Raw genomic sequence first — 12,346 nt, 5'->3', positions numbered from 1 at the left:
GCGATTTATCAAATAAATTTGAACTTGAACTTGAACTTAATATGTTTTGCCTGTGTGTACCTATAATATTTAAGGTGACGGGTCAAAAATGCACGAGGCAAAGACGCGCCGACAATGCTGCCCAGACAGTTGCGTGCAGGATGTCAGCACGCTGGATTTAAACACTATTGTAAAGCGCTCCGAGGGGATGTGTGAGGGGGGAAGACCCCCACTTAGAACTGTTGGCGCTACCATTGGGGGGGGATCACCCCATTATAGAGGAAACAGCCCTTTTCTCTCTTTTTTAGGTAATGGGGAGGGGTTTCTACCCCACCCACCCCAACGGGAGCGCCAACAGTTCTAAGCAAAGTGTGTGTGGAGGGGGTTCCCCCCCCCCCACACTCCCCCTCAGAGCGCTTTAAAATAGTGTTTAAATCCAGCGAGCTGACGTCCTGCACACGACTGTCTGGGCAACGTTGTCGGCACGTCTTTGTCTCGCGCACTTTTGACCTGTCACCTTAAAGATTATAGGTCCACACAGGCAAAACATATTCTCGGTTATTGCCCTGCAGACATGGAATGCCCTCCCACTATACTTAAGCGAAGATAAGAATTTAGATCACTTTAGGAGTAACCTTAAAAGTTTCCTTTTTAAAGATGCCTACTATTGCTGTCTTCTGTGATAGCATTCCTTCCTAGGACTCCAGTATTTTTACCATTTTAAGCAACTTTACTACAGTTTATCATATGTAGTCCTATTCCTACTTTTTTCTCCTCTCTCGTACAAATGTAAGGAAGTTCTTCTTCACCCAGAGAGTGGTGGAACACTGGAACGCTCTTCCGGAGGCTGTTATAGGGGAAAACACCCTCCAGGGATTCAAGGCAAAGTTAGATAAGTTCCTGCTGAACCGGAATGCAAGCAGGTAGGGCTGGTCTCAGTTAGGGCGCTGGTCTTTGACCTGAGGGCCGCCGCGGGAGCGGACTGCTGAGCACAATGGACCACTGGTCTGACCCAGCAGCAGCAATTCTTACTTGTCTCTGTTCTTACAAAGATTGCATTTCATCCCTTTTTGGCCTAATGCGCCGGTTTGTCACGTCCCCCCGTTAGTTGTAAGTGTTTAATAAATGTTTTAATTTGCCTAATTATTAGATTGTTATTCGCTTAGTAATTATAGATAAGCGATTTTATAAAATTTTATTAAACTTGAAACTTGATCTGCTATGGGCTGATTTGGAAGCAGTTTCTGGGTGAACTCTTGATACCTACACTATTAGAATTGAATTGTAGCAATGGCATATTAATAATTACTTGGCACTATGTATCCTCCCCCCCCCCCACACAGACTTCAGCGAGAAGATCCAGAGGATGACATTTCCCCAGAGGACAGCAGCAGCCAGTACAGCCTTTCAGATACAGTTGACCTGAGCTTTCAAGACTTGGGTGAGTGCACATCCCTTGTTTCAGAAGCTGGAAACAATTATGTCACTTTGGGGTGTGAGGGCAAGCAGTTGGGAAGGAGAAGTTAGAAGGGTTTACATTGGCATCACGGTACGAAAACATTAACACTGCACCTGACAGGGCCAGCTCTGGTAAAGGTGGCTCCATTTTTGGTGCCACTTCTCACATAACATAACAAAGCGTAAAATTTTATTTGTATACAGTGATACACCATGAAGTTCGATGCGGCTAACAAAATTTATCTAAAGACCATACACAGGTGGTGAGGGTACAAATACAAACAGTCTAGGGGCAGTCTAGACTGAGCGGGAGTACTCCACTTGCAGCCTTGCCAGTGAGGATTGCTGTTTCACTATCATGTTTTCAATAATGAGGGGCAGGCAAGCTCTGCAGAACTCCAGGGAACCTGCCTGTCCCTACTGACCAAAAACACAGTGTTGAGACACTGCCCTCAACTGGCAGCAATGCAGTTGGAGGACTCCCACTCAGCTTAGAAGGATCAATGCTTCTCTGTCTCAATTGAAGAAATTGTTTACACATCTGAACTGTCTCCTTGGCAAAGTCCGAGACAAACATTAGTTTTGAATCTTTATAAGACAAGTTTTTTTGTATCTTTTGCCATCTTTAAGATCTCCAGAACATGCTGAAAGCGCAGTAAATGCAAAATTACTGGCCTGGGTTTTGCCTGGTCTTGAGGTCTCCTCCCTGGGATCCTATGCGCCCTTTCTATTTCAAGTGGCTCTTTTAACTTGATAGGAAGTATTTTGGGGATTATTTCTTCCAGAAAGGATGTTATATTTTTTTCCTTCTGCTCCTTCCTTTATACCCAGGATCCTTATGTTCTGCCTTCTTGACCGATTCTCAAAGTCTGCCATCTTCTTTGCCATTTCTTTTAGGATCTTATGATCCTCTTTATATTTCTGCTGCACTTGTTCAATTTTTTTCTACTCTGACTTCAACCTGATCCATTCTGCTGGTAACCAAGTCAAGTTTGTTATTCATATTCACCATCTCTTCCTTCATCTCAGTCAGAGCTAATCTGATGTTCTTTAGCTCCTCCACTAACTCAATCATATCCAGGGCATCCATCGGCAAAGGAGACTTGACAGGGATAGGTGGATCTTCCTTTAACCTTTTTGTCTTTCCAGCAGACTTTGTAGGAATTTCCTACATTTTTTGTTTGTTGGAAGCCATCAGTGGAGGAATTTACAGATTTTCTGAGATGATAGAAGAAAAATTGTATAGCTGGAACCCAGTAAATACTGCCCAGAGGAGGGAGCTCAACAGCCATTAACCACATCTCCAAGTTCCGGAATCAAGTTCTGGAAGTGCTTCTCATCCCTGCTGGTCCCAGCTGTCAGTAGTAGAGGGTCTTCTTGCAAATTTGTTTGCCACGTGGCTTTTGAGAAGGCACTAGTGATAATCCAGAGTATTGGGAGCAGCAATGTGAGGGTAAGCACATCCCATGGCAACAGAAGGAAAAAGGGATGCTTTTCTGTGATTACCATCATAGTGGTTAAATTATTATATACAGGTACTGATTTTGTACCTGGGGCAATGGAGGATTAAGGGCTAGATTCACTAAGCAAACCGATCGGTTTGCGACCCCTTTGCGACCGGATTTTCCTCCGACCCAATTCACTAACCTCTGTGCCGATCATCCTCCGATCCGATCATGCAAATGAGTGGAAGGGCATCCAAAAGTAGGAAGGATGCGATTCACAAAAAAAATTAAGGAACACCGACTGGGCTGTCCGATCAAAAAATAAGTGACTGCTGAGGACCAGTCGCTCAGGTCCTTTCCCGACTGCCCTACTCTCTGCCGACATGCTTTCTGCCCTGACTCGCCTGTCCTGCTCAGCCCCGACTCACCTGCCCTTCCCCACGGGTTTAAACCATGGGCTCGCGAAGTAAAAAAAAACACATTAAAAAAAAGTAAAAAAGCTCTGCTGGGCACGAAGGCCAGTGCATGTGCAGACCATCTACAGGCAAGGAAGATGGTCTGCATAAGCTCAAGGATTGCTCTCCAGTGATCCACGCGGTCGGTGGGGGGCATGCCAACGATTGCCCCCATTTGCATGACATCACATTAAGAATTTGTCGGCCTGCCACGCATTGCACACGAATCGGGCAGGTAAGTGAATCTAGCCCTAAGTGACTTGCCCAGACTAACCAATGTGCTACTTCTCCATTCCAAAAAGTCTGCTTCCCAGCACTGGGTAACTTACCTGCAGATATGCATCTGGCTATCTGCTTTGAAAACTGCCCTTTGTCCTTTTCTACATTCAGATTCAAAAAAACTTTATTGACATAACAATGAGTGCATACTGCCAGAATAAAAATAAAGCATTTTAAAAAGGAAGAGGAGATCTAGATAATAGTTATAACAATTGTAAATTAAATTACAGACTAGAGACAGTGCTTAGGCTCTGGTGCTGGTCCATATTGTCTTTGATAACATCAGAATGCGATATTGGCTTGGTCATGGGAAGCAGCAAGGTTTGCTGCTCTCTCTTCTGTTTCTCCCAGAAATACAAGAAATTAACAATAAACTAGACAAAATTAGTGACTGGCTTCATGCAAATAAACTCTCTCTTAACCTCGATAAATCATGTGGTCTACTTTTTCCAATCAAAAATAACGAAACAATAGCAGGAAAGATTTCCATCAAATCCCACCCCATAAAAATGGAAACTAAAATAAAATTACTTGGAGTAATCATTGATAAAGATTTAACGTTTCATGACCAAATCAGCTCAGTGGTAAAAACCTGTTTTTATAAGCTTCGTCTCATACGTTCCCTTACTTCTATTCTTGACACGAAAGCAATCACAACCCTAGTCCACTCTTTAGTTATCTCTCACCTTGACTATTGCAATTCTCTCTATAATGGACTCCCTCAAAAAGAATCGCAATGTTTACAGCTAATTCAAAACACAGCAATAAAACTAATATACAAGCTAGGGAAATACGATCATGTGACTCCTCTCTTGAAAGAAGCTCACTGGCTTCCCATCACACATCGCATCACTTACAAAACCATCATGTTGGCCTCCAAAATTAAACTCTCCCACCAACCTTCCTTCCTCGATAAGCTTCTCATCCCTTTGCGCCCTACACGGACTCTTAGGTCAGCTGACCAGAACCTACTCTCCATCCCTTCTATAAAGGAATTTTTCTATACTAGGAAATCAAATTTTTCAGTAGTAGCCCCAACTCTATGGAATGCTTTACCATTTTAACTCTGTCAGGAAAAATTAATTGATAAATTTAAGACTAACTTAAAAACTTTCTTATTTCAAGACGCATTCAACTGCTCTTGAATCTTCCCATCTTCAATCAACCAACCGCTTTAATGAAGCGATCCTATCCCTATTGTATTTTCCCTTTCCCTCCCTTTCCTTTCAACCCTTTTTTTTTTTTTCATCTCTAATAATGTAACTTTACCCCTTCCCACCTTTTAAATCCTCACTTTCAAGTTCGTCTTGTCAATGTCCTTAACGTACAACTCCCCTCCTCTCTAAAAACATCACTTTTACAAGTGTTACTTTTATCTCTATTTTTAGCATTTTATTATAAACCGGCTAGATACTCGTTGATGGTCGGTATATTAAAAATTAATAAACTTGAAACTTTTTAGTTTATTGTTATTATTTTCTTTTTGACTTTGGGAAAGAGCATCTCTCAGAGCTTCCAAGGGGAGCAGCTTATTCTGCGGGAGATGCAAGACGTGCCCCTAGCCTGGCCATAGTTCTTCCCAGCCCCCCTCCCCCCGTAGCCCCATCCCTGGCATAACCTGAAGGCGGCCACTGCTCCATCAGTTGCTTCCCTATCCAGCAGCAGCAGGAGTTGCCACAGGAGCAGTCCCACAGTTCAGATTATGAAACTGGCCCCACAGCAGCAGGTGATGTTATATTAAGGTGTCTCTTGCTGCTGCTAGAAGGGGGAAGCAGCTCAGCAGGAGATCCCAGCTCCCCAGCGGGAGTGCAGGAGATGACCTGCAAAAGCGGGGAAACTTGGCAGTCTAGTCTCTTCAGGTTTTGCCCAGCACTTTAGGAAATGCATTCAGGTCCTATTTTCCAGTATCACGTCGCATGCAAAATCTGACTTTTGGGGCTTGCCTTTTCAGTTTTTGTTTGCATGCGTTTTATTTTGTAATTTGGGGTCTTTTAATCTGTATTCAGTGAGGGATTGTTTCTGTTTTACATGTGTAACTGGACCAGTATTCTGCTGGTGGGTGCTTTCTTTGTAAAGATCAAAAGTTGTCATAGTTTGATCTCAGTTTTTCAAACTGCTCCTCCCAACAGGAGGTATATTGCTGTGCTATGGCCTGTTTAAAATATTTGTAGAGCTGCCTTTTCATCAGTAGGGTTTTTTGCTGGGAATCAGTGCTGTTTTGGTCTCTCTCTCTCTCTTTTTCCATTCCCTCCTGTCTCTCTTTTTCCTCAGTCACTTTCTCCTGCCCTCTCTGGATTTGATTATTAAAACCTGAAACACATTTGATTTTCATAAGCACTGGCAATTCTCCAAAATGAAGTATTTAAAGGGATCCAATCAGGATTAATGATTAAAATGTTAATGAGTGACTTGACTGAGTATAGCCTATAGAGGCTGCGTGATAGCTCCCATACAAATCTGGGGTTGGTAGTTCCACCTTTCTAGAGTCACTCTCCTCTGAGTCGTGCACTGGCTTTTTAGGGGGACTATTAACGGCTTTGATTTGTATCAGCATCCTTATCCTTTTGGATATGCAGAGGGTCAAGGGCTCTGCCGTCTTCCTGTTCATTTGTTAGGTAGCTCTTATTGAAATTGTATGAGAAACCGGGACCTTTTCCTATGGCCAACCCGGTTGCTTCATTGACTGATTCTGGGATGGCTGTTGTCATGGCACTGAGTACTCAGCAGCTCAGCAGTGGAGGATGATGGGAAACTCCAGGGATGTGACAGAAATATAAAGAAACGGTGGGAGGGAGAAGGAGAGATGTGTGTGTAGAAATCATTTTAAATTTCCATGTGTGAAATATTTTTAAAAGGGCCGTATTGATTTCAGCAAGAAGAGGTTGAGCGCAGTTCACATAATTCCTGGAGCCCCTTCAGTCTCAGCTCACACCCATTTCAGCTGTCACTGTGTACAAGCCGACTTATTTTATCTACCTGAATCCAGGTTCCAATCCTAGCTCTGCCGCCGACTGCATAATATGAGTGTGGGCAAGTCCTGCCCCCTTTCTCTTGGCCTCCCTTGCAGTCTACGCTGTGGCCCCAATGCTAGGGGCTGGATTCAGGAAATGGTGCTGGAAAGCAGAAGCTGGGAAAATTTCACACTCAGCTGTGCTGAAAGCTCTCTATAGCAGGGGTGGGCAACTCCAGTCCTTGAGGGCCAGAATCCAGTCGGGTTTTCAGGATTTCCTCAATGAATATGCATGAGATCTATTTGCATGCACTGTTTTCAATGCATATTCATTGGGGAAATCCTGAAAACCAAACTGGATTCTGTCTCTCGAGGACTGGAGTTGCCCACCCCTGCTCTGTAGGATAGTGATTAGCGCTTATTCCAATGCCCAACTTTGGATTCAAGGACTTACGTCAACTGAAATTGGTATAAATCCTGGCACACAATTTCTGTAATACTGCACATAATTCTTTGGAATGCCCCAGAGCCATTCATGCCCCTCCCATAGCCATGTGCAAATCCAAATTAGCAGTGGCATGCGGTCAAGGCCTTCAGGGGATTCGCCCTAGCCCCTAAAGGCCCTGAGGGCACTGGTCTTAATTTGATTTGTTGAGCAAGCAACAAGCAGATGCTGCTCAGCCAATCAAATTCAGATCAGTACTGTCAGGGCTTTTAGGGGGTTCGGAGAATCCTGCTTTTTTTTGTTTACTTCCCCAAAAAGCCCTCACTGCATGCCACTGCAAATTAGAGTCAATTAACATCAATTATTGATTGTTAATTGTGCAGATCTCTAATTTGGGCGCCACTTATAGGTACAAAGAAGGGTGACAAAAATGATAAAAGGGATGGGATGACTTCCCTATGAGGAAAGGCTAAAGTGGCTTGGACTCTTTGGTGTGAAGATGAGATGGCTCAGGGGAGATATGATAGAGGCCTATAAAATACTGAATGGAGTGGAAAGGGTATTTATTTATTTTAAAAACTTTGTATATCGCCTGGAGTCGCAGCGGTTTCCATATAAACATGCATAAAGCAAAAACAAATAAAAATAACTATCACTCTTAAAAATAATATGAAACACATAAGATGTGAATCATTTGTTTACTTTTTCAAAAAATACTAGGACTAGGGAGCTACTAAGTTGTACATTTAAAACAAAAAGAGAAATATTTCTTTTCTTAATCTATATATATAAAATCGGATGGATGGATGGATGTTCTAGCATAACTCCGAAACTCATGGACAGATTTCAACCAAACTTGGTATACATATCAATTACTATCTGGGGAAAAATACTGTGGGGTGACATGTAAAGAATCTGTCGAAAAAGACAGATATTGCTTTGACCAATGGTGTGAAGCTTGTGGAATGATGTCACACTGTCAGAATGTTGTCACAGTCAACAGTATATGAGGAAGTACAGCTGTGGTGTGGTGAAGCCTAAACAGAAAGTGAAAACTGAAAATTTGTGTCATGTTAATCCTCAAGGGAATTTATATCCGGGCAACGCCGGGTGATCAGCTAGTGTAGTATAAAGAAATATTCAGTACAAAAAGTGCAAAGATGCATGTTACATCGGTGAAACAAGCCAAATGCTAAAGACCAGAATCAACCTACATAGATATCATATTAAGAATTGCAAAACCAACCAGGATGTCACCTTTGTGGGACAACACTTTGGATAAACTGACCACTGCAGCAATGATTTTATGGTGAGAATACTAAAAGGGAACTTTAAAACAATCCAGGAACATAAAACCTTTTGAAATCAAAATAATAAGGTATTTTGACACTTAACAGAGATCTGGACTTTCTTTCCCACTATAAAGACATTTAAAACTGCTCTGCCACCTTCTTGTTTTCTGCCCGCCCACCCACCCTTCCCTCCCTCTCTCTTTCCCTCTTCCTATCCCTGAAATGTTTTCATGTTTTCCTTATAGTGTATATACTGATATTTGTCAACATTTGCTTATTTCTGATCTGAAGAAGGGTCACCTTCGAAAGCTTATCATAAAATACATTGAGTTAGTCCAATAAAAAAGATATCGCCTTACTTCCAACCCCCCCTCCCCCTTAGCACAGGCTGGCACACTGAATGCTCTGCAATGCTTCTGACACTCATAGAATTCCTATGAGCATCAGGAGCAGTGCAGAGCATTCAGCGCACTGGCCTGCACTAAAAACCGCTTTCACGGTTTTATAAAAGGTGGGGGGGGGGTTGTTTTTTGTTTTATTTTTTTATACTACCTGGAAAGTGTACTAACACAACCACCCCACCATTTTACTCAATGTGTAATTCAAATCTAAAATTTGTTGCTGGCGAACAAGAGGCATAAAATCTGTTTTACTCCTTGGGATCTAGCTTGGGACCTGGGTTGGCTACTTTTGCAAATAGGATACTGGGCATGATGGACCTGCGGTCTCTCCTAGTATGGCAATTCTTATGTTTTTATGTGAGTCAAGTATAGGATAATCAAGCCATTGTGACATCACTGATGAGGTTGGCTCTTAGCCATTGGTGAAATGAGGCCTTACGACATCACAATACCAGCTCTGGAATGTTGCTACTGCCTCACATCTGGGTTTCTGATAGGTGCTTGGGACCTGGGTTGGCCACTGTTGGAAGGCGTAGCAAGGGAGGATGGTGCTTGCGCCAGTGAACATTTAAAGAGGTACATGGTGGGATGGAGAGGAAGAGAGGCACTGGCACCCCCCGTGAAGACGTGCCTGGTGTGGTCAGCACCCCTCACCTCCTTCCTACGTCACTGCCAGTATAGCAACTCTTATGTTCTTAATCAGTAAAGAATTACTAATAGCAATTCCTCAGTCAAGACATGGATTATCCAATTGTCTCTCCTATGCTGTCTGGGACTGAGCTCCAGTGAAGTAAAGTGATCTTGTCTGACCCAAACAGCATGATGTAGTGTCCCTCGGTGAAATTATTTTATCAGCTCCTCAGGTCTGCCAAAAAATGCCTTTGTGGGGGTTGTAATCACTGAGTCAACCCTGACAACGTGGTTCGTCTGCAGTTATTTTCAGCCTGTTTAAGGGTGACTGACTTCACTGTGGTTTTTCTTGGCTGCCTCTGTGCTGAGGGGATGTGCTCTGCGGCCTTCTTTTCACTGAGCAGAAAACCGGCATCTTTGTTACATCGGTTAAGCACCCCAGAAGAGTCCCCCCTTTAAAAGGCAGAGAGAATGAACACGGCACAAGCCCAGTGCCCCGTGCAGAACCTACACCTCAGGAATCCATCCATCCATCCTGTGTCTTCTTTCTGCATTATCTCATGTGACAGAGGACACTTGCATTCCCCGGTCTTTAGCGTCCACGGCTGCCAAGCCACCTTGTTTGACCCTCTGATCCAATACTGTACAGTACCAAAATGTGGCTTCTGAATGAGCAGAAGGCAGGCTCTCAAGTAAATCTAATCATTTGTCTGTGACACATTGCTAGTTTTACTTCCACCAACAGAAGGCGCTGTGGTTTTAGGAGTTGCTACTACAGCTGGCCCTATTCTAATTATGAAGGCCCCACACTTTTGTTTCTTTGCTCTGCCTGAAAGAAGGCAGTGAAAGAATGCCACCAGGAAGTGGCCAGAGCCTAAGGGACACTAGGGTTTATAGGGGCGGGCATGCCCAGCAGGAAAAGGAATGATAATACCTCGGTACAGGTTGTTAGGGGCATCTCATCTAGAGGAATGTTTCTGGTTCCAGAAGCCATACCTCAGAAATATATAGATAGAACAGAGGCAATGTAGAGAAAGGGTGACCTAGAGAAGAAAGAGAAAACCCAAATACTTCAAGGATATTAATACATAAGAAGCAGGCTTCTTTTCAGTGCAGAGAAAATTCTAGAACAAAAAAGGGTAGATTCGGAAATACTATCAGAAAATCGTTCTGTTCTGATAGGGTAGTGGATGCACAGAAGGCCTCCCTGGGAGGTGATGGAGATAACTCACTAGCCGAAAGCCTGGAATGAACACAGAAGACCGTTTGATCCAAAGCAGTGATGATGACATAGACCCAGGATTAGGGTTATGGCTCTAGAAAAAGGAGGATGGATTGAGACATTCGGGTTTTACTTCCATTGCTTCCAATGGAAGTAAAACCCAGAAGCGTCTGTCTGTCTTCCTTATTTCCATTGCTTTCAGTGGAAGTAAAACCCGGATGTCTCAATCCATCCTCCTTTTTCTGGAGCCATATGGTAACCCTATCCAGGATGGGCCATGACTATCTGAGTCTCATGTTCCTTTTCTCACATCAGCCTCTAGATTTCTCTTTATGATGTCACAATACTGTAGTTCCTTCTTATTAGAATACAGTTGTGATGATATCACCAACAATTGTACTCTGGCTGCCATCCAGCAGCATCTGAAACCCGTATATTAATTACAATTAGTTCCTCTTTTCTGCTTGGGAAGCGAAGAATGCACAGACTGTTGGACAGATGGTGGGACTTTGATACTGGGTGAAAGTTCGGGCTGCTCTCAGGAGTTCGTTTTTCTTCCTGTCTCATCTTTCTCAGGCTACCAAAGCCAGTAATCAGAATGTCAAAATCCAGGCCGACAAGTATGGCGTGGAGGAGTAACCTGATGGTAAGAGCAACAGGCTGAGAAACCATCTTCGTAAAGGTGGTTAATAAATCAAGAGTCAAACCAACCATGGAAGCTCAGATCAAATCCCACTATGGCCAGGGTAGGATTAAAGGGTAGGCCAAGTAGGCACGGGCCTCGGGCCTGAAGAGTTCAGGAGGGGGGCCCAGAACACTGTCTGCTCCAATGACATGAATGTGCCTGCCTCCGAGCCCGGCTTCAGAAGTCCAAGTGCTTCCTCCCGCTTTCTTCATGATCCAGTGCAAACAGTAGCGTAGTAAGGGGGAGAGGCGGTCCGCCTTGGGCACGGTCTTTGTAAGGGGCGCAGACGCCCGTCCTCCTCTTCACCCGCTCTGCTCCTTCCTGCCCCCTCCCCTCCTGCTGAACTCATGCGCCCCTTCCCTTCCCTCGAACCGCTTTAATTTTCCCTGCACGAGCAGGGTTACGAACTTGCTGCCCACGTAGATGTTGCCTCTCTCTGACATCTCTTCCGGGGCCCCCACATCTAGGAAGTGACATCAGAAGGATAGTCGACACGACGCGGGCAGCAAGTTCATGATGTTGCTTGTGCCTGGAAAATTTAAAAGATACGGGGGAAGGGAAGGGGGGAGGCGCCACTCACCCTCACTACGCCACTGAGTGCGGACAAACTCACGGTCTTAAAAAAGCCACAGGAAGCGGTTCCTACATGCGGCTCATGACTGACCCGGAAGCCTTGCCTCTGACGCTGGGATTTTGCATCAGAGAGAAGGCATCTTGATCAACTTTGGGCAGCGTGGAGGACCCGCGGCCTGCGGCCTTTTGAAGACTGAGTTTGACTGTACTGAATAATGAAGAAGGAAGGCGAAGGTGCTACTTCTTGCATGAGCGAGACATAGGGGGAGGGGCAGAGGCGGGAAGGGGTAGGGCCATGAAGGGGAGGGTCCAAGAGACCCAGTGTACATGGGTGCCTAGGGCCTATCGAAGGATTAATCCTGTCCTGACTATTTATTTAATTCGTTTTTTTGTTCCATTTTCCCCAAAGAGCTCAGAACGGGTTACAGGTTAAACATGAAATGATTTGTCTAGTAATTTGATAGCTCTGATTGTCCTGCTGTCTTAGAAATAAGTCATTTTATTCTGTTATTTTAACTGCATTATTCAATAT

The 12,346-nt window shown here is 44.1% G+C and overlaps 1 protein-coding gene across 8 annotated transcripts in view; it reads left to right on the top strand.

The window, feature by feature from the left end:
• The window catches only part of NAV1 (neuron navigator 1), a 385,886-nt gene that overhangs the window by 75,872 nt on the left and 297,668 nt on the right, over positions 1-12,346 (top strand). For all 8 annotated transcript variants that reach the window (XM_033917672.1, XM_033917671.1, XM_033917665.1 and 5 more), the window contains exon 3: positions 1,323-1,420. In XM_033917672.1, the coding sequence (XP_033773563.1) occupies positions 1,323-1,420 (98 nt within the window). The remainder of the gene's footprint in view (positions 1-1,322; positions 1,421-12,346) is intronic.

This window comes from Geotrypetes seraphini, chromosome 13, assembly GCF_902459505.1.
Source record: "Geotrypetes seraphini chromosome 13, aGeoSer1.1, whole genome shotgun sequence".
Classification (NCBI taxonomy): domain Eukaryota; kingdom Metazoa; phylum Chordata; class Amphibia; order Gymnophiona; family Dermophiidae; genus Geotrypetes; species Geotrypetes seraphini.
Note: the sequence above shows the minus strand (reverse complement) of the source record. Positions and strands in the feature narration are given on the sequence as shown.